Source organism: Leptonotus elevatus, chromosome 11 (assembly GCF_054856555.1).
Source record: "Leptonotus elevatus isolate MCC_2025b chromosome 11, RoL_Lele_1.0, whole genome shotgun sequence".
Taxonomy (NCBI): domain Eukaryota; kingdom Metazoa; phylum Chordata; class Actinopteri; order Syngnathiformes; family Syngnathidae; genus Leptonotus; species Leptonotus elevatus.
This window is the reverse complement of record NC_141249.1, coordinates 3,266,643-3,285,196: the sequence shown is the minus strand read 5'-3', so window position 1 is coordinate 3,285,196 and position 18,554 is coordinate 3,266,643. Positions and strand designations below refer to the sequence as shown.

The 18,554-nt window shown below is 39.9% G+C and overlaps 1 protein-coding gene across 34 annotated transcripts in view; it reads left to right on the top strand.

The window, feature by feature from the left end:
* lrrc7 (leucine rich repeat containing 7) overlaps positions 1-18,554 on the top strand; it is a 127,488-nt gene that overhangs the window by 88,877 nt on the left and 20,057 nt on the right. For 32 of the 34 annotated variants that reach the window (XR_015096417.1, XR_015096420.1, XR_015096419.1 and 29 more), the window contains 15 exons: positions 722-851; positions 961-1,076; positions 1,391-1,460; positions 2,594-2,693; positions 3,089-3,213; positions 4,335-4,553; positions 4,625-4,747; positions 5,396-5,507; positions 7,794-8,007; positions 11,429-11,935; positions 12,715-12,939; positions 13,030-13,258; positions 13,709-14,059; positions 14,155-14,400; positions 17,576-17,788. Coding sequence is in view for 25 of the 34 variants with exons in the window: in XM_086088370.1 (XP_085944496.1) it covers positions 722-851; positions 961-1,076; positions 1,391-1,460; positions 2,594-2,693; positions 3,089-3,213; positions 4,335-4,553; positions 4,625-4,747; positions 5,396-5,507; positions 7,794-8,007; positions 11,429-11,935; positions 12,715-12,939; positions 13,030-13,258; positions 13,709-14,059; positions 14,155-14,400; positions 17,576-17,788 (2,980 nt within the window). In the remaining 9 variants the exon portion in view is untranslated. The remainder of the gene's footprint in view (positions 1-721; positions 852-960; positions 1,077-1,390; positions 1,461-2,593; positions 2,694-3,088; positions 3,214-4,334; positions 4,554-4,624; positions 4,748-5,395; positions 5,508-7,793; positions 8,008-11,428; positions 11,936-12,714; positions 12,940-13,029; positions 13,259-13,708; positions 14,060-14,154; positions 14,401-17,575; positions 17,789-18,554) is intronic. The other 2 variants (XM_086088369.1, XM_086088367.1) reach the window with 1 other exon arrangement.

Sequence of the window (18,554 nt, the reverse complement as noted above, 5' to 3'; positions counted from 1 at the left end):
CAACATCCCCACCTTCAATTGAAGCACGAGTTTTGCTTTTCCCCTCCTTCTTGCTTGCTCCTGCTATGTGGTATTGTTTGGGCGACATGCCAAGTATTGCTCTGCAAGTGAGGGTTGGAGCGTTCCCACTGATTGGTCAGATGTCAAAATGCACCAATTTTGTAATAAATACATTGAAATGATTGTTAATGAGTGAATTAGAGTGATTATTTATTCATGATGTGCTGCTCTTTTACTTTTCTTTATGATCCTTGCTCTGAAGGCAAATGAAGAGCTCCTTTTCAACAAAGTTACTGTATATGCATAAAGAATGAAACTTTCGAGATGTGATTTTTTATTTGTACTCAATATTCAGTTTATTAATTGACCATTTATATAACATAAGAATGGCTTTTCCCTGTCTTTGCAAATAAACTCTACATTGTCTTCATATAACAATATGTTTAAGAATGGTGTTGGTTCCAGTAAAGGGTGTTTTTTTTAACACCACATTTTGAACTTGGTATTTTGCTCATGGTAATTGTACCACACAATGAAGATTAGAAGTCAAAAACACTGATTACTCTGGAAATAAACATCACCATCCATATGCTATATATAATCTCATTATAAGAAGAGACAGTAGAATAGAATGAATCTTTTGAACCTTTTTTTATTATCATTATTATTTCTTTGCCATTTTCTCTGTGTCTCCCTGTTTCTCAATATGTCTTCCATTCAGTCTTTGTCTGTTGGAAGAACTGGACTGTAGCTGTAATGAGTTGGAATCACTGCCTCCAACCATCGGCTACCTGCACAGTCTTAGGACCTTTGCTGCTGATGAGAACTTCCTCATCGAACTTCCCCGAGAGGTGATAATCCAATTGCACAATTTACACTTTTCTTCCTGACCTGTTTGGGAAATGCATGCTTGCAGTTTGTTACCTGACGTGACCCCACCATTTTTGTGCATGTGTACAGATCGGTAACTGTAAGAATGTGACGGTGATGTCACTGCGGTCCAACAAACTTGAATTCCTCCCTGATGAGATAGGACAGATGACCAAACTACGAGTCCTAAACCTTAGTGATAATAGGTACACCCCCACCCACACCCCCACCCCCACACACGCACGCACACACACACACACACACACACACACACACACACACACACACACACACACACACACACACACACACACACACACACACACACACACACACACACACACACACTGTAAAATAAACTGTTTACCAATGATTTTGTAGTTGCTCTTGCTGCCTACAGTTGCCATGGCAACTGGTGAGTGTGTTGCTATGGCTACATGCTCTGCGGGCTGTACAGTACGTGGGCAGAGGAAACATATTTTTCTCATTCTGGCTCCCCTCCCTTGTCTCTCATTGTCAGGTTAAAGAATCTACCATTCACCTTTACTAAACTGAAGGACCTGGCAGCTCTCTGGCTTTCTGACAATCAGGTAGATCTCACCTCTCCGACAAAACATGTTCCTCTACCTGTAGATGAATGCAATGCCATTAATCAGGTGACAGTACATAAGCGAGGTTTCTTACCTGCTCTTAACTATTGGGTCAATTTGATTGCTTTATCAAAGTATCAACACACTTCTTTGAAGCTATTACAAACATCATGAAAATACATGCAGTCATTATTCCACTCAGACTTCAACTGCATTCCTTTTATATTAACCTATGCAAAGCGTTAACCTGAAAGGCAAATAAACTGTCATAAAAGTGGCATTTTGTTGATCTCTTAACTTTGCTGAAAATCAAACTGAAAAAAATAACATTAATAGAGTTACCATTCCCCTTAATTGATGACTTTCAATTGAGAAATTCCATTAAAAAAAACATCAAGAGTGTGTCTTTGACATAATTTTTGCAATACTGTAGAATGCTATAAAAACACAACAGTACACAAACCTTTCCCAAATACTGTATCAGTTAATGTGTACATTTTGAGTCTGTACGTTTGAATATAATGCATAAAAGCATTATGCCCATGGAAAGGAAATGCATATACTGTAACGCAGTGGTGCCCAAGTCCGGTCCTCGAGAGCCTCTATCCAGTCTGTTTTCCATGTTTCCCTCCTGCAGCGCAGCTGAATCTAAAGATCAGCTAATTAGCAAGCTTTGCAGAAGCCTGATAACGATCTTGATCATGAATCAGGTGTGTTAGTGGAGAGAAACATGGAAAACAGGCTGGATAGGGGCTCTCGAAGACCAAACTTGGCCACTCCTGCTGTAACGTATGAATGCTAGCAAATGAGTGCTAATGTGCAAAGGTGATTTATAAAGTTTTTTTTTCTTAAAGACACAGTGTGTAGAATTTAGTCCCATCCAGTGGTGAACTAATATAATGCAATGACCTAAGTTTGAAGTGCATGAATTATGAAGCACGTGCACTACGGTGCCTCAGAGAGGAAGAAAAATAATGAAACATTGGTGGGATAGCACTTTTTTTGGGACATATTATTGAAATTGGGTTTTTTAAATTAATGAACATTGAAAAATCCTAACATTCTTTACGCTGGCCCTTTAATTTACGCATGGCGTTGCCTAAATGCTGATGTGGATATGTCTGTCATTGCAGTCCAAGGCTCTGATCCCCTTACAGACAGAAGCCCACCCTGACACCAAACAGAAGGTTTTGACCAACTACATGTTTCCTCAACAACCTCGTCATGATGAGGGTACATACAAGTTGTGTGTGTGCGTGCGCGCGCGCGTGTGCTGCTTGTGTATGTGTGTGCGTGTGAATGAAAATATTTTAGCAGGAATGTGGAGTCTGAGCCTATCACGTGTCATGTGGGAACTTTCATACCAATTTCATGCAAGGAATAATGCTAAATTTAATTAATACAACTACATTTTATCCCTGGGGTTACTTTTAAAACTATGTTTTGATGAACAATAATAATAAAGTGGTAACAACATGAATATAATAATTTTCTTGTCCCTCTCACCATAAATAATATCTTAATATAGTATTCAAGCCACAGCTAGGCTATCTATTTAATTCTCCTGGAAGTTCATTGGTAGTTTTACAATGTCATGTTTGACCTTATAGTTGGTGCTCTGTTTACAGATTATCAATCGGACAGTGACAGTTTTAATCCAACTCTGTGGGAGGAGCAGAGACAGCAGAGGATGACAGTGGCCTTTGACTTTGAGGACAAGAAAGAAGAGGAGGATAACTCCGGGAAGGTCAAGGTCTGCCCTTTATCTTATTGTCCTGTCTGTCTGTCTGTCTGTCAGTACAGTGTGTAGCCTGTGTTTTTATGAGTTATTTGATCCACAATCGCAATGAATTTGAAATAAACTTTGAATATGTAATGAGGCTTTAAACATATTGCATTTAGCCTCTTTTTCTGAATTGCATACATTTGATAAATAATACATCAGTTTTCAGAATTCAAAAGTATTTGAACATTTGTACAAAAATATTGTATAGCCATCATTTTTACCACCTGAATAGGGTGAAAACCAATTTCAAATAGATTTAAATTTCTTTAAATATGCATCAATGTAAAAAATAAAAGATTACTTTTTTTTGTAAAATTACAAAAATGTACTGTTTGTAACAAGGACAAAATGCAGATGTTAAAATAAAAGCATATTTTGGATTAAAAAAATGAGTCATTCAAATGAATGACTCATTTTAATGGTAATCATGTTTGTTTGTTTTTTTAAAAGGATGTGCCGTAGCATTGCTTGGGTGTCCTGGAAGCCTAGGCTTTCTTGATGCTTGCTGTCAGTGCTTTGTTTTTGGGTCATGTGGTCCTCATGTTCCTCTTGTTAGTGCTGTATTACAAGAGGAAAACGAGAGCCACAATACAGTATTATCAGGAGGAAAATTAGTTCCACCAAAACCCAAAACAAAGAGCTGACAGCAAACATAAAGAAAGCCTGGGCTTCCAGGACCCCCAGGCAATGCCACGGCGCATCCAGGCAGTGATTAAGGAAAAGGGATTCCCAACCAACTACTGAAGGTTGATGTATCATTTTGACAATACCATCAATCCATCCATTCTTTTTTCCATGCAAAACACTGGGAAGTATGCATGGTGATTTCTTCACAGTACTCTAACTTTTTGAAATCCAATTAGTCATGAAAATACATGATTTATTTTAGATTATTACATTACTCATTAATTACAGTGGCTTTCAGTCTTGAATACTTCAAACACTATAGTGTAGTTCATTTGTTTTGTTTGTTTTTTAACCTTGTTTAGTTTTCATTGGCATACATATATGAATGGCATATAAAGAGAAAAACACTTGGTTGACTTAACACGTTGTAATTTAAATATTGTTCTGGTCTTTTTCGACAGGTGGAGATAAACCTAAAACGCTATCCAACACCCTATCCCGAGGACCTGAAGAACATGGTTAAATCAGTGCAAGGCCTTGTGGGTAAAAACGTTCACACTGGCCATGGCCACCAGCACCATCTCAGCACAGGCACTGCAACCTCAGCAGGAACCAACATGGAACTTACACACCATAGTAAAGAGCCGTACGAACCGCCATGGCCCCTTCCCCCCAAAGAGGTACAAAACACACACATTGCATCATAAAAACATAAATTCATTTCTTGTTTGGCTTTATCCTTGCTTACTAGGTAACAGACCGAGAGATGCAGGACTTCTCTCAGACTCAGCTAATGGATCAGGGATCGATGCATAACTCTGGCATTGACATCCCAAAGAGAAAGGACAAAGAGGACCTGACAGAAAGCTCAGAGGTTTGTGTCTCAAATATTTGCTCAAATGGTTGAATTTGATCAAAGCCAAACATTTCACTCTGTCTCAGTATTGGTCAATGTCTACGAACAAATCTTGTGGCCACATATGATATGTCACATTATGCGGATAAAAAACCCCAATACTGACACATCAGACCTTCCGTGTCGTGAAACATCTCAGGCACCTGACGACAAGTCGTCGATTACACAACACGGGGTATGACGCTTCAAGACAACTCAAAGTCAGCCATGACAGTGAACGTTTTTTCTGTGACACATCTGTTAGGTTAAAATTGGCCTGCATTTGTGTAGTCTGAGCTCGATATGAGCCTAACCCTCTCTATAGTGTGAAAAAGTCAACCTTTAATTGCTTCTGTTGGTCTGTTTTTATGTATGACACCATCAACATCCAAGTGTGTATTGTATTATTGTTTGATGAGAGTCCTTTTTCAAGTGTTCCATATTTTTGGTGTTATGACATAGACTGTTTAATTTTAAATACCCAGATATAGAAGACATGATCTCTGGGAAAAAAAGGTTTTTATCATATTCATTCTTTTCAAGCATTTATTTTTTTATCTCCTCATCGACTGTCCAAAGATGATTTGTCTTAATATAACAGCATGACTAATGATCGACTTCCAACAGGACTCAATGGGAGGTTCACCCAATGATATCCGCATCTCTGACATGAGGCCTACTCTTGTGGAGCCACCAATGTACAAACCAAAGGTGGTGCTGCTTGGCAAGGATAAGAAAGGTGCCGTATTACACTCAAACACAAAGACATACAGGCTTAAACACATTTAATCTGGGCTATAATGAAGCACTTGGGGCTGGCTTGTAATAATGTCCATTAATTAGTAATAGTGCCACACAGATTAATTTCAGAGCTGCACACCTGGGGCCCAATTTTCATGCCCACCAAGTCTAGTGCTAAGCGCAGTCTAACTATGCGGCTGGGTGGAGTTTTCTTTCTTTTAGTATTTTCCTTCGTGCAGGTAGAAGTGGGCTTTTGCTTTTGCAGTTGTGCTCCGTTGTGGGAGGGAATGCAGCCGACTCCCGGCTAATTGAAGCAGCTCCCCTCATTCCCTTTAAATCCAGAGAGAGAGAGCTGTGCGGTCTGCATGGCATGCACCTGTAGATGCAGGAGTATGGCGCACTTATGCTAAAAATATGCTCTATTTTGCAGTGTTAGTTATAAGTCAAAATTCAGAATTTGCATTTAGTGGATTTAACGACCCAAATGCACAATTTACAAGTTGCAAAAATGACAGTAGATTTATTGCGTGTTCAACAGGGACCCTAAAGCACCAACAAAAAAATACTACAATGCAGGAATCCCATAAGTCTTTGTCAAGGCACACACAAAAAATCACTGCCAAGCTGGATCAACAATAAACAAAAAGTAAAAGTAAAAGTAAAAGTAGCAACAAAAATAACAGCAAAAACTAATTTGAGAAGCACAAGAAACAAAACGTGTGGACTTTTGGTAACATGAAAGAAAGGTCAAGTTTCTTGACACACAGGCAGGTTCAGGACTTGGCAGGAAACAAAACGATCTGACAAAGGACAGGAATAGACACTGACTATTGACCTTTTGCACGTGATGTCACAGCCCTCATGGGAACGCCCACTACGGGACGCTGGACGGCAAAAGAGCCACTTGCCTGTATTGTAACCATTGAATCTCGTACAACGTAAAGTCCTTTATCTAATTGATTATCTCATAAAATGGTCATATCTTGCTGTGCGGTCGGTTGTACAGACACACAAAGGAGTAAACCAAATGTTGCTTTTTATCACATACATACTAATGAAGACGAACGACGTCGATTGATAGCAGCAATCAACAGAAAGGACTGGCAGCCCACAAAGTATTCACGGATTTGCAGCGATCATTTTTTGCGAGGTTAGTAGATAAATGTTGTAATTAGTAGATACATGTTCATACATTTTACTAGTAAACGTACACTCTAACAAAGATTGTAACAGAGGTGTCGAATTGAGTGTTTCAAATCACATTAACGATCCAGATAGTTAGCGTCCACTCCAACTGCACGAACACACAGCTTAGTTTTAAAATGCACCTTCTTCTAAACTATTAAGTGCATTTGACTGTTTAATGATGGGGGATTTCATCTTTGTGCTTGGAGTTTTTCACTCTGGAGCCGGAGTCATATTCAGGAAATGACTGCATAGCTTGCCACTACGATACGATCATTTGTTCCATGCTAGTAAACTTAGTAACATAATATCATCACAGTGTTTCAATATAGAACGGACTATGTAAAAATAAGTCAGCATGATAAACAAGTTTTACCTTTGCATTACGAGGTATATAGTCCCCCGGTGTAAGCGTAGCATCTCGTCCCAGAGACTCAGCCAGCGACAAGCTTTTGAATCAGCCCCGGTGTAAGGAGTAGAGACGGCATTGACTACATACTGATATAGGTCGTGCGCTGTGAACTCCGGCTAAGTCGGCAATTTGATTAACTTGGTAAAAACAGCAAGCAACAGAAGGTAAGGGGCTGTTTTCAAACCAGCGATCTCTCCGATTTAAGTAAATATCGCGCTCTATAAGTCCCAACTAAATGTGCAACTTCGACTGACAGGCGAACTTTGGTTGAAGTAGTAGATTCCATGGCTCTATAGGCAATAATAACTTTTAATTTGTAAAATAGCAGTCGCTAAGTCACTAAGTTGCTCCGGGTCACGTCCACTTCCATTCAACAATCATTTCCTTCCGCTGTCCGTCATAGGGCAGTGCAAATGGTCAATACAATACGATACGATACGATACGATGCAATGCGATGCGATGCGATGCGATGCTATACTATACTATACGATACGATACGATGCGATGCGATGCGATGCGATACATTTATACACGTGGGACACAAGTGGAGACAGTCACCATAACAGGAGACACAAGGACAGGAAATTCAAGTTCTGAAACTATTTACTACAAAATAAAAGCAGGCATTAGAACACTGATAGAACTAAGCACAAGGTAATTTCTTGTGTGTCTGTCTCTCTCTCCAGAATCTACAGACGAGGAGGTGGATAAGCTCCACTGTCTGAACCACAGCGGCTCTTCGGCCACCTACTCTGATTATTCTCCCTCGGTCGGCTCCTCTGGCTCCTCCAACCCACCTGTCAACACTCACTCACACCCTCACTCTCACGCACACCAACACAACCCCGCCCTACCGCCACCAAACAAGGACCAGGCTCCTCAAACTCACTGGACTAACAGGTAGCCACAAATATACAATCATGGTTCATGATCAGTGCCATATGTGTCGCTTTATCACAGCCATCTATTGTGCTCTTTTCATTCCTCAACTTCAATCTCCTTTAACTATCACCCTCATAAATCTTCCATCTCATCACTCTGCTTTACCCATTCTCTCTAACATCTCTCCAAACCTGCATGTCTCTCTGTCTTTCCCATTCCTCTCCTTGCTCTGTCAAGGTCAGAGAAGCTCATTAGGATGCTGCAGTGTGGTCACGATTCGCTCTGTTTCTCTCTCATCTCTTTCCTCCCCCGCCTTAAAGTTGACCGGTACAAACATCAGTATACTGTAAGTGTTTTGATGTCATTACCACTAAACATAAAGCTTGTAGTGGCGCCACAATTAAGTGCGGAAGATTCAACATACACTTCGCGAAATGAAACCAGTGTTTTAATTTGCTTTGACTGTGTCTTAATTTTAGACTCATTTGACCCTTTTTTGATGTTGACTTTTATTAGGTTTACTTGTCAATGATTTACATATCCAATTAGTATCCAGAATGTCTTTCTAGTGAAGTCATAGTTGTGGTCATAATTTGCAATCCCGGCCTGTCTACAATCCAACCAGGTATGAAAAAAGTCTGTCCGCGACTTCTTTAGCTTTCTCCTCCTATCTCAAACGGGCAGATTAAACTTCCGTGACTTAGTGACGTCAAAAAGACACGGAAGTGCACTCGACCAAACCCCCTCAGGTTAGTGGCACCACCTCTGGTAAAGTTTTGTCATGCCCACTGAAATTCGAGAAGCTGGCTGCTCCTTTCTTTTTTTCTTTTTCTGGTCGCAAATGCTCCGTGCAGAGGGGAAACATGATCAGGAAAAAGTGGTTGCTTCCTTTGTCCCAAGTCTTTGAGAAGACGGTGGATTAATTTTATTTTTGAAGGACGTGTACCGACATAATTTCTCAAAAGACTGTTTTGTTAGTGAAAGCCTGTTCAGAGCTGGATTTGCAACACGTCTAAACATAATGGATCGATCCCAACAATGTGACACGACTGGAAACGGGAAAGATGTAAGTTTAACATTTTTGATTTAGCCTTCCTTCCTATCCTTTCTAATAAATGTGCACCTTCTACCATATTAATGGTGTATTTTTAGTGCCTAAAGTGGGAGCTACATTTGTCGTGTGGAGGTTGTTTGGTTACAAGAGGTCAGATATGATAAAGCAGACGGTGGTTGGATAATATGAAGTGGTTGCGTATTGTTTTGTCAAGATACAATCCACGGGGTTAATTTGCAGTGACTGGCAACTTGCCACCTAGTTGACATGACTTTGTGATGCTAACCGGCCGCTAAGTGGTCTCGACGAGACGGATTGCACGTTGCGACCGCACAGTGGCCTAAATGTGCACATTTGTGTTATTCATCACCGCTTGTAAATGTCTACAAGCATTCACGGCAAATCAGAGAAATTCACGGCAAAATGCCGTTCACGGGAGATTTGCCGGTTATGGCAAAACAACCATTGCCTAAACAATCACAAACTAACGCTACAACATAGTTTCTGTAGTAAGGTTATGCTACTTTTTCTTATCGTAAAACGTTATGCCACTTTTCCACATATTAAAATAGTTATCAAATGTGTAAAAGACATGTCAGTTTTTTTATTTTCTTCTGCTCCCATTGCCAGTCGTTTCCATTTACAACATTAGCACATGGCTACCATGACCGAAATCACTGCCCCTTTCCAGAGAGAAAGGTATGGCCTAGGCGTGGCCTGGTGCAGCTATTTACATAAAAGTGACACACCCCTAAAACAGGCTGTTTTGAACAGAGCGTTTTTTGGGGGGGCTGATTTAGGGACAGCACAAATATTAGATCCAAAGTCAGTTTTGATAAATGCATGTCACAGGCATGTCTTTTACATATTTGAGAACTATTTTAGTATGTTGAAAAGTTGAATAATATGAGACCTTTAAGATCCCATAGCTGTTCAATAACTTGCCTAATGTAAAATGTCGCACCGAAGGAACCCTTAGCTGTCTAACAAAATTCCTAATGTAAAATGAACCGAACACTAAACTAATGCTTGCATAAACTTAGCAATAATGAGGAATTTAAACCGAACAGGAGGAAAACATTATCATCGCAGTCTGTAGTCACACGAGCTTGGAGAATGGTGGGCGAGGAAGTTAGCATAGCCTACCTGGTAAGTGTAAATTTACTTGTTTACTGCAGGAGAAAAATAATGGCTTAGCCGCAGTCTCAAGAAATAAGTGAATGTACTCTGCAGTGCGTCAGTGAAATGGGAATCCGTCAATGTTTCCATCATTCATCATTCGTTAACGAAATGGGCGACTAAGAAGGTTTGTTGGCACTGACCCGGTTATTGATGATTACATTGTCAGACGAAAACCCAATTACAGCCATGTTTACAGTTGTGCTTGAAAGTTTACACCCGTGGGCAGAGATAGGAAAACCAGGTCAAGAAAGTACAAACCCTGCCAAAGTTTGTTTTTAGCCACAGGTGCTTCTCGTAATGAACTTGCTAAAGCCAAACTGTGGCAGGGCTTTTACTTTCTGGACCTGGATTTCCCATCTCTGCTCTTGGGGTATATAACCTTAGGAACAGAACTGTAAATGTACAAAAGCTAAATGTCACTTAATGACACAAAAATGCTATGAATCGTCACCAAAATTCACATGCGCATTTCTAAACAAACAACTTCAACCTCTGAAAATATCAAAACAATTGCCACAGAATTTGGGATTTTACGGAACGGGCATCCTTCATTAACGGATGGACAGTTTTTCCCGCAATATTGATGGAATGCCCACCTCTGCTATTTTCAATATATTATGGGACAACGTTTCATACAAATCCCTGTTTCATTTGAATCCCCTGTTAAATGTTCAGGAGATAACCTTGCATGGAAGGAGGCAACAATCACTGAAATGAATATGGGGCACAATCACTTTGGCTACAATTGAGAAAAACTATATTGTTTGTATGTTTGTAAAGTTCCAATTTCTCTTTCAACAGCAATATATTAAACAAACCACATAATTTATAATTTGTAATTAACATTCTATAAATAAAATAAAACTATATGGCAGGTACACCAACATGTGTTGTTGAGTCATTTTTCAGGCCACATACTGTAAAATTGAATTTATGTTTAACCACTTGTTGCCAGACAGTGTTCTGGCTCAAGCCCCATCTCCATTTGCCATCCATCCATTCATTCATTCATACCGCTTGTCCTCACCAGCCTCATCACTAATTTTGATTTTCTCTGTATTATTCTTTGCACCAGGAATAATATTGACTCTGAGCAAAGGAACTAGAAATAAGGAAAAAATGAATGCTCCTTTGTTATATCATAAACAACAAAATAGATTATTGTTAGAGTTTGTTTCAATGTTATGCTTTGTCTTGTTTTAGGTTGGCCCAGTCTTTTCCTAAACCAATAGACTCCAAGCCCCTGCTGTCGCAAAGAGAAACTCCTCCATCGGGGACCATGCAGCAACGTGGAGATAGACGTCCATTGAGTGAGCCTTTCGACTGGGCCGAGGCCCCTCACTATGACAACACTGGATTTGATGCTGAGGAGTCTCCCCTAGACCCTTCATCGTCTAATGCAAGCCAGGGTAACCCAGCACTGGGTTCCAAACCTCGGAGCCAGTCAACACATGGCCGCCGTCCTCTCTTAAGGCAAGAACGAATTGTAGGCGTCCCCTTAGAGCTGGACACACAGACACTTCCCTTTCACAGTAACCAACGCGCCACACAAGACAATGAACCCCATGCTTCTGCACTAGCATCCCAGAATCCTTGGCAGAATTGGACCCGCACTCCAAGTCCCTTAGAAGACAGGACAGCTTTTCCCTCCAAATTGGACCTTACGCCAATCTCAAGCCCCAACCCAGACCGCAAGGTGGCAGATCAAAGGTAACTGAAGTAGGAGATCATCAATTTTACTTCTCAGTAGTCTGTCACTTACTGTTGCATGTGTTTTGGGCATTGTTGAACTCAACCTAATGTTGCTGTGCAAAATGCAAAAATGTTTCGAGACAAGCATTCACACACCAGTGCTCTACAGATTGTAACTTAGTCAAAGAACATTTACTCTTCTTGCTTTAATACTAAAGAGTTCAAAAACATTGAAGATTTTCTAGACGAATATCCAAGAGCAGAGTAGTAAGCCATCCCTCCATAAATCTATATTCCATCACAAACTTTAATTAAGCATTCATGCTAGTTTTTAGAATATGGAAGTTATTCAAGGTACCCTGTTCTCTATTCATTAACTCATTCACTCCCAGCCCTTTTCACCGAAGCAACCCCCTTCGTTCCCAGCTGTTTTACTGGATTTTGACTAATTTTGCAAGGCCCACAGAATATTGCGTTCTATTGCTATAAAAACATGGAACCTAACAAAATAAATATTAGAGTATTTTCTTTCATCAGGAAAAAAGTATATTTGTATCTGTTACCTTTTTGCAGCAACGCATTAGAGTATAGCTAAGTTTCATCATTATTCACAAACCTGTTGAAAACACTGAGGAAAAAGAGCTTGTTGCAACATGGCCCTGGCTAATCTCTTATACTTTGCTGCCACCTGCTGGCCATTTTGTGTGTGTGTAATAACTACCTTTGATGGTGCTGCTGTTGTAAACCTGACAATTGGGTGTGCAGAGCTCTTACCTCGGTTTCTTTTTTGCCCCTAGGCGGGAACAATCATCAGTGCCTCTTCCTGGTAGCTGGTCATACCACAACAATCAGGGGGAGCAAAACAGAAAGGACCAGCTCACTGTCACTGGCAGCAACAAGGTAACTGTGGTAATGAGCAAAAACTCTGACCGACTGTCTCCGATGATGAAAGAAACAAGGTCAAAGTTTAAAAAATCCCAGAGCATTGACGAGATCGACATTGGCTGCTACAAAGTATACAGGTCAATTTTTATGTATTACTTACCCACTGTGATAAGTCATACAGGTATAGCACTTTTTTGTTGTTGTTTACACTTGTTCTTTATCTACAGTATTCCCATGGACAGTTACAGCTCGTCCATTGAGCAGCAGAGTAGTTTGGACCGCCAAGAGCTGCCGGGTTCCATGGAGCAGACCAACATGGCTCGGTCCCAGTCTGCACCTATGTTAGATGAGGAACTTGGATTTGCAGCGCATGGCAACCATAACCAGCAGGGGCACAGCCAAAAACCTGCAGTCCCACATAAAGCCTACCACTTTGACCAAAACTATAATCCGCAGGTCAGCAACATGCATTTAGATCAGTGCTTCTCAAATAGGGGTGCGGGCTCTCCTTGGGGGGTCGCGGGGAGATAGCAGGGGAGGGCACGTGTGACCTCAGGGAACTTTTTGTTGTTGTTGCTATACTGGAATAAAGTGCAATTGCACATCCACTACAGTAGGTGGCAGTGGTGCTCTCATTGTCAGAGAGTGCTCAAGGAGTATTAGTTTTCCTGCACGGGTGTACTTGCAACAATTTTATAGACAGCAGTGGAAGATTGGAGTGAGTGAAATGTCTTCTTTCGGGGGGATGGTAAGCTTAATCAAAAAATAATTGAGAAGCACTGATTTAGATGGTTGTATAAAGCAATATTGTAACTGTTTATTTTTTTAAGCTTCATTGCATTATTGTCTATTATTAATATTTATATGTAAATTAATTACTCACTGTAAACAATTCTAACCACTCAGGTAACCATGGACAGGCGTGCCCCTCCACCTTTCCCCAATACACCAGATTATGTCAACCACTCATCAAAAGCATTGGAGTACATCAATCAACCTGGAAAGACATTACCCAAGGAGTTGGTGAGCCCTCGGTATCGTGCTTACCCACCACTGGAGATGTTCTCTTTTCCCCAATCACCAATCAATCAGGATGGTTCCTCAAGTCAGCAACAGCAACCAATCCCATCGCAGCGTTCTAGGCCAGGGTATTTGAGGAGAGCAGACTCACTGGTAAGCTCTACCGAACTTGCTTTGTTCCGTCGAGTCCACGAAGCCCAGCAGGAGGCCCTGCAGGAAGCTCAGTACAGACACCAAGTATGAAATGAGAATTTTTTTACGTTTTATGATTAATAAAAATAAGCAATGTTATATCTTTAACTGAAACTTATGTATTGGTTTATTTTGTGTAGCATCAGGGGGACCCTCCTCTTTATAGTCGAGCGCTGGCTTATTCCACCCCCATGGACCATTCTGCCAACATGGTAGACAACCAGAGTCAAATGATACACAACAAGAGAAATGGACGCTACGATGACGATTATAGCAACTACCAGGAACAGAAGAAACCCATGATTGGTTATCCAACCAAGAGCTTGACTCAACGTCGCCCCCTGTCTGCGAGAAGCTACAGCACTGAGACCTATGGAGCATCTCAGGTGTCTCAACTCAGTAAATAACATAAATGTTAGTGCCGCTGTGTAGGGCTGGGTGATACGAGCAAAAATTTAATTGCGATTTTTTTTTTTTCAGTTATTCAAGACGATTACGATTTTAATCGATTTTAATCTAATAAACCCAACAAACATTTATTTAAAGATTTCATTTAACCAAAAATAATTCCTGTACAAAATGTTCAGACAACAATAATTTCTACTGATTCTAAATCATTTTTAACATTAACTTAACATTCGTAGTTTGTGCTTAAATGCCATAATTAAGTAGCTAGTAGCTTTTGTAAACATGTCTTGTAAACCCATCCAACATTCTGTCACTTGTGCAATATTACAACTCACAAAAACATTTGGATGGAACTGAATATAAGAACAACAGCTTTTAACAATCCAAAGGACAAAACTCATTACAATCATCAAATTGCTGCTGCATTGTTCTAACTACGGAATAGTTGTTCTTTTAAGTTTCAAATGTCTTACCTTTATTAGAATATTGCTTTCCAATGTGGCCAACGGTAGAATCGGGGTCGGTTATTGCACGCTTTGGTTTATAAAATGGTCGTCCTCGTGGCAAATATCCTGAATGCTGGATGGGTTAGCCTGTAGGCTACTTGGTAATTTAGCAAGCTTTGGAGACCATAGATGTATATAGCAAGTCGTGTGTTTGGCTCGAATAAGTTTATTATAACTCAATGAATTCTTTAGCGATTTTGACGCAGATTGGTTTGTTACAAACATCAGACATGCAGCTATAATATTTACCTTACAGTGACCATTGAGGTACTCCCTGTTCAACACGTCAACCACTCAGAGTGAAGGCTCCAAATCTATGCTGACGGCCTCTTACCTGAATTGTATGTGTTTAGCTTCCTTTTTCTAAATGACCACATCGCATTGCAAAATGTCTCGCTCAGCTTAGCACCTTATTGGCTGTTACGTCAAATCACTGGAGAAGAATTCTAATATGATTTCATGTGTATGGACATTGTCTTTTAAGTTCTGACATGGTTTAAGTCTGTAACTGTCATAGAAAGTGGACTAACGCAAAAATTCATACCATCTGATCCGATTTTGCAAATTATGATTCAGTTTTGCCACGCCCACTCAAAAATATGTACCAATTTCCGCCTATTTGTGCACAGCACAACAGTACCATAACTGTAGCCCTGATATGAGTTCAATGTTGAGCCAGTTTCAGGTAAATGTAACACCAACTACTACTACTACTATTAGTACTACTTCAACTACTAATACTACTACTACTATTAATAATAATAATAATAATAATATTTTATTATTATTATTACTACTACAAGTGCTACTACTTCTACTACTACTACTACTAATAATAATAATTTATTTTTATGATTATTATTACTATAATTATTTCTACTACTACTAATAAATAAATATAGTGCCACTCACACTGGAGCATGCCTGGAGCGAATGTTTGGTGGCGGTTGGAGGGACCGCAGCCACGCCTCTGTCAGCCTGCCCCAGGGCAGCTGTGGCTACATATGTAGTTTACCGCCACCAGCGTGAGAATTTGCAAGTACTCGAGTAGGTGAACAATGATTATTCACATGTGAACATTATTCAATAATGTATCCATTGTAAGCGCTTTGAGTGTGCAATAGCAAAGGAAGCGCTGTATGAATTTGATGCATTTTTATTAGGGCTACCAAACTTATCCACTGGCACAAAGATGGATAAACAAGACTTTAGGTAGTTTAACTTTCAGTTTTACTTGCTTGAAGCTTGTTGGAGAAATCTCAAGTAATTTGAACGCTTGCACGAGCACAAAGCCAAATTCAACTAAATCTGGAAGTGAGAAGTTTTGAGAATTGTTTCTATGAGAAAAGGATGACTGGTAAAGCTTGAGTTTTGATCAGTTGTATTTTTCAGGAGAAGAATTCTGTTCAATTATCAAAGAAAGCTATTAGAAACAGTCTTTGATTCTAATATGTACTTTGAATTTAATGATTTTACATTAATTCCAAAATGCTACATAAGTAAATATCTGTTACAAGCTTTGTAGAAAAAGGTGGAAGCAGAAGTAGAAAATGTGATTAATCGCAATTAATTACAGAAAATTGTTCGATTAATTACTAAAAAAAAAATGTAATCGCTTGACAGCACTAATTGTTATCATTATTTTTTATTATTGCCAACATATTTTGCTCCAGTCACAATGTCTCGTCACCCAAGATTTTCAAATAATGTTGTCAGTTTTGTCATAGAGAGCAGGATGTCAGACATATCCCAAAATAGCAACAATCTCCAGCAGTTTAGTAATCACTGCATTGGCTACACTTGCGCATGAAAGACAAAGTATAGAAACTGTGCTGGAAAATGAACATAGAGCACTTGTGACTAATGTCTACTTCTTTCAGAATTTGAAGCTACATATATGTACAAAAGGCTTAAAGTTACTTGCTGGATCACCACAAACACAGCAAATACTGTCACACTTAATTTTTCACTTATCTGCCCTAATTTAGTCTTTGTGCAAATAAATTTCATTTTCTGTTACTTTGCTCAGCTATTCCCTGTATATTACCTCATCTATGCAGGTCAGCCACTGAGAAGACAGTGTGGACAAGTGCCATACTGAACATGCAGGCTGTTTCATTGTCTGTATCTGTTTTGCCATACAGGAGCTTTAAAAGCAAACTCAACAGAATGTCAGACTCTTGCTCCACACCTCACTCAAATTTGAAATCGTCGCTCAAAGTGGGTGTTGCCTGGAGGACTGCTGGGTTGCGAATGGGGAGAGAGTTGGGTGTGGTCTGGCTGGGATTGACAACAGCAACTCGCCAAGAAGCCGTTTAAGGAGGCGTGTGTGGGTGGCGGGGGCGACTACGTCATGCAGAACAAGTGACGTAGTATGTATCGTCTCATGTAATGAGAGGACAAACAGCCAAATTTAGTTTATCCTAGTGTGTAACCTGAAGATGGCGCCGAACACATGGGTTTTGCCCCAAATTCAAGCTTTCAACAAACATGCACTAACATGTCAAAGTAATGACCAGGACATGTAGACAGCATTTGTACACACCAGTTTTTTTAGCAAAAAAAAGTTGATTTGGTGTTGAGTTATCCTTTAAAATGATGTGCAATATTGTAATGTCCGTACAAGTGACTGTTACTTGACCATCAGGCACGTCCAGTGTCAGCTCGTCCCACCATGGCGGCCCTCCTGGAGAAGATGCCGCCTGACTACACTCTGGCAACCTGCCCAGAGAAGCCTTCTGATGACACCATCAAGGTCCGACCTGTGGTACCGCAGAAGCCCGAAGACATCACCTCTAAGATGCCCGCCGATTGGAGGCAACAGCTGCTGAGGCACATCGAGGCCAAACGCCTGGACAGGGTATGTTGAAACAATAAACACGTGAGAGGTCACACTCACACATACACTTACTGTACAGTATACCACGTATGGAACCCCATTATGTCTGTATCTATGTAAGTTTGTGTTTTAGAGTTGACCAGATATGCGTCTGGCTGCATGTGCGTGTCCACTCCACACTGTCACCTCTTGTCAGCCAAGCACAGTCACTACTGTGAGCAAGTGCAGAAGAAATCACGTCGTCAAATGGCATAATCCAACATTTTTTAGGCGACACTTCTTATAGTTATTATAACAATAATAACATTTTTTAAATGATTTACAGTGTCATTATTTACGATATAATTTTAATGCATTTAACAAAAAACTCTAAAGGCATCCTTTTTGCAAAGTAGTAGCCTTGGTTTTTAAATGTAGTCGCTTCAATAATGAAAATTGTTGTATTAGTGGAGAACACTCATATTCTTGACCTGTGGACTCATTCGGCCTTAACCAAAATAAAAAATAAAACATTATTAAGTATTTTCTTCTTCCCTATAGTGAAGATAGTGTGTAATTATCTGTATATTATTTTAGTGGACAACTAAAAAATTAATTGCTTGTTTTTTTTGTGGTGTATTTTAAGGTTATTAATTATATATTGACATATATGGTGTTACATCCTTTTCTTGTTCATAAAACCAACTTTAGGGTAATCATAATTGCAAGTACAAATTGAAAATCAAACTAGTGCCCACTTTGGTTCAACTTGCACACCTCCAAACATTAGTTTGATTTCATACCAACA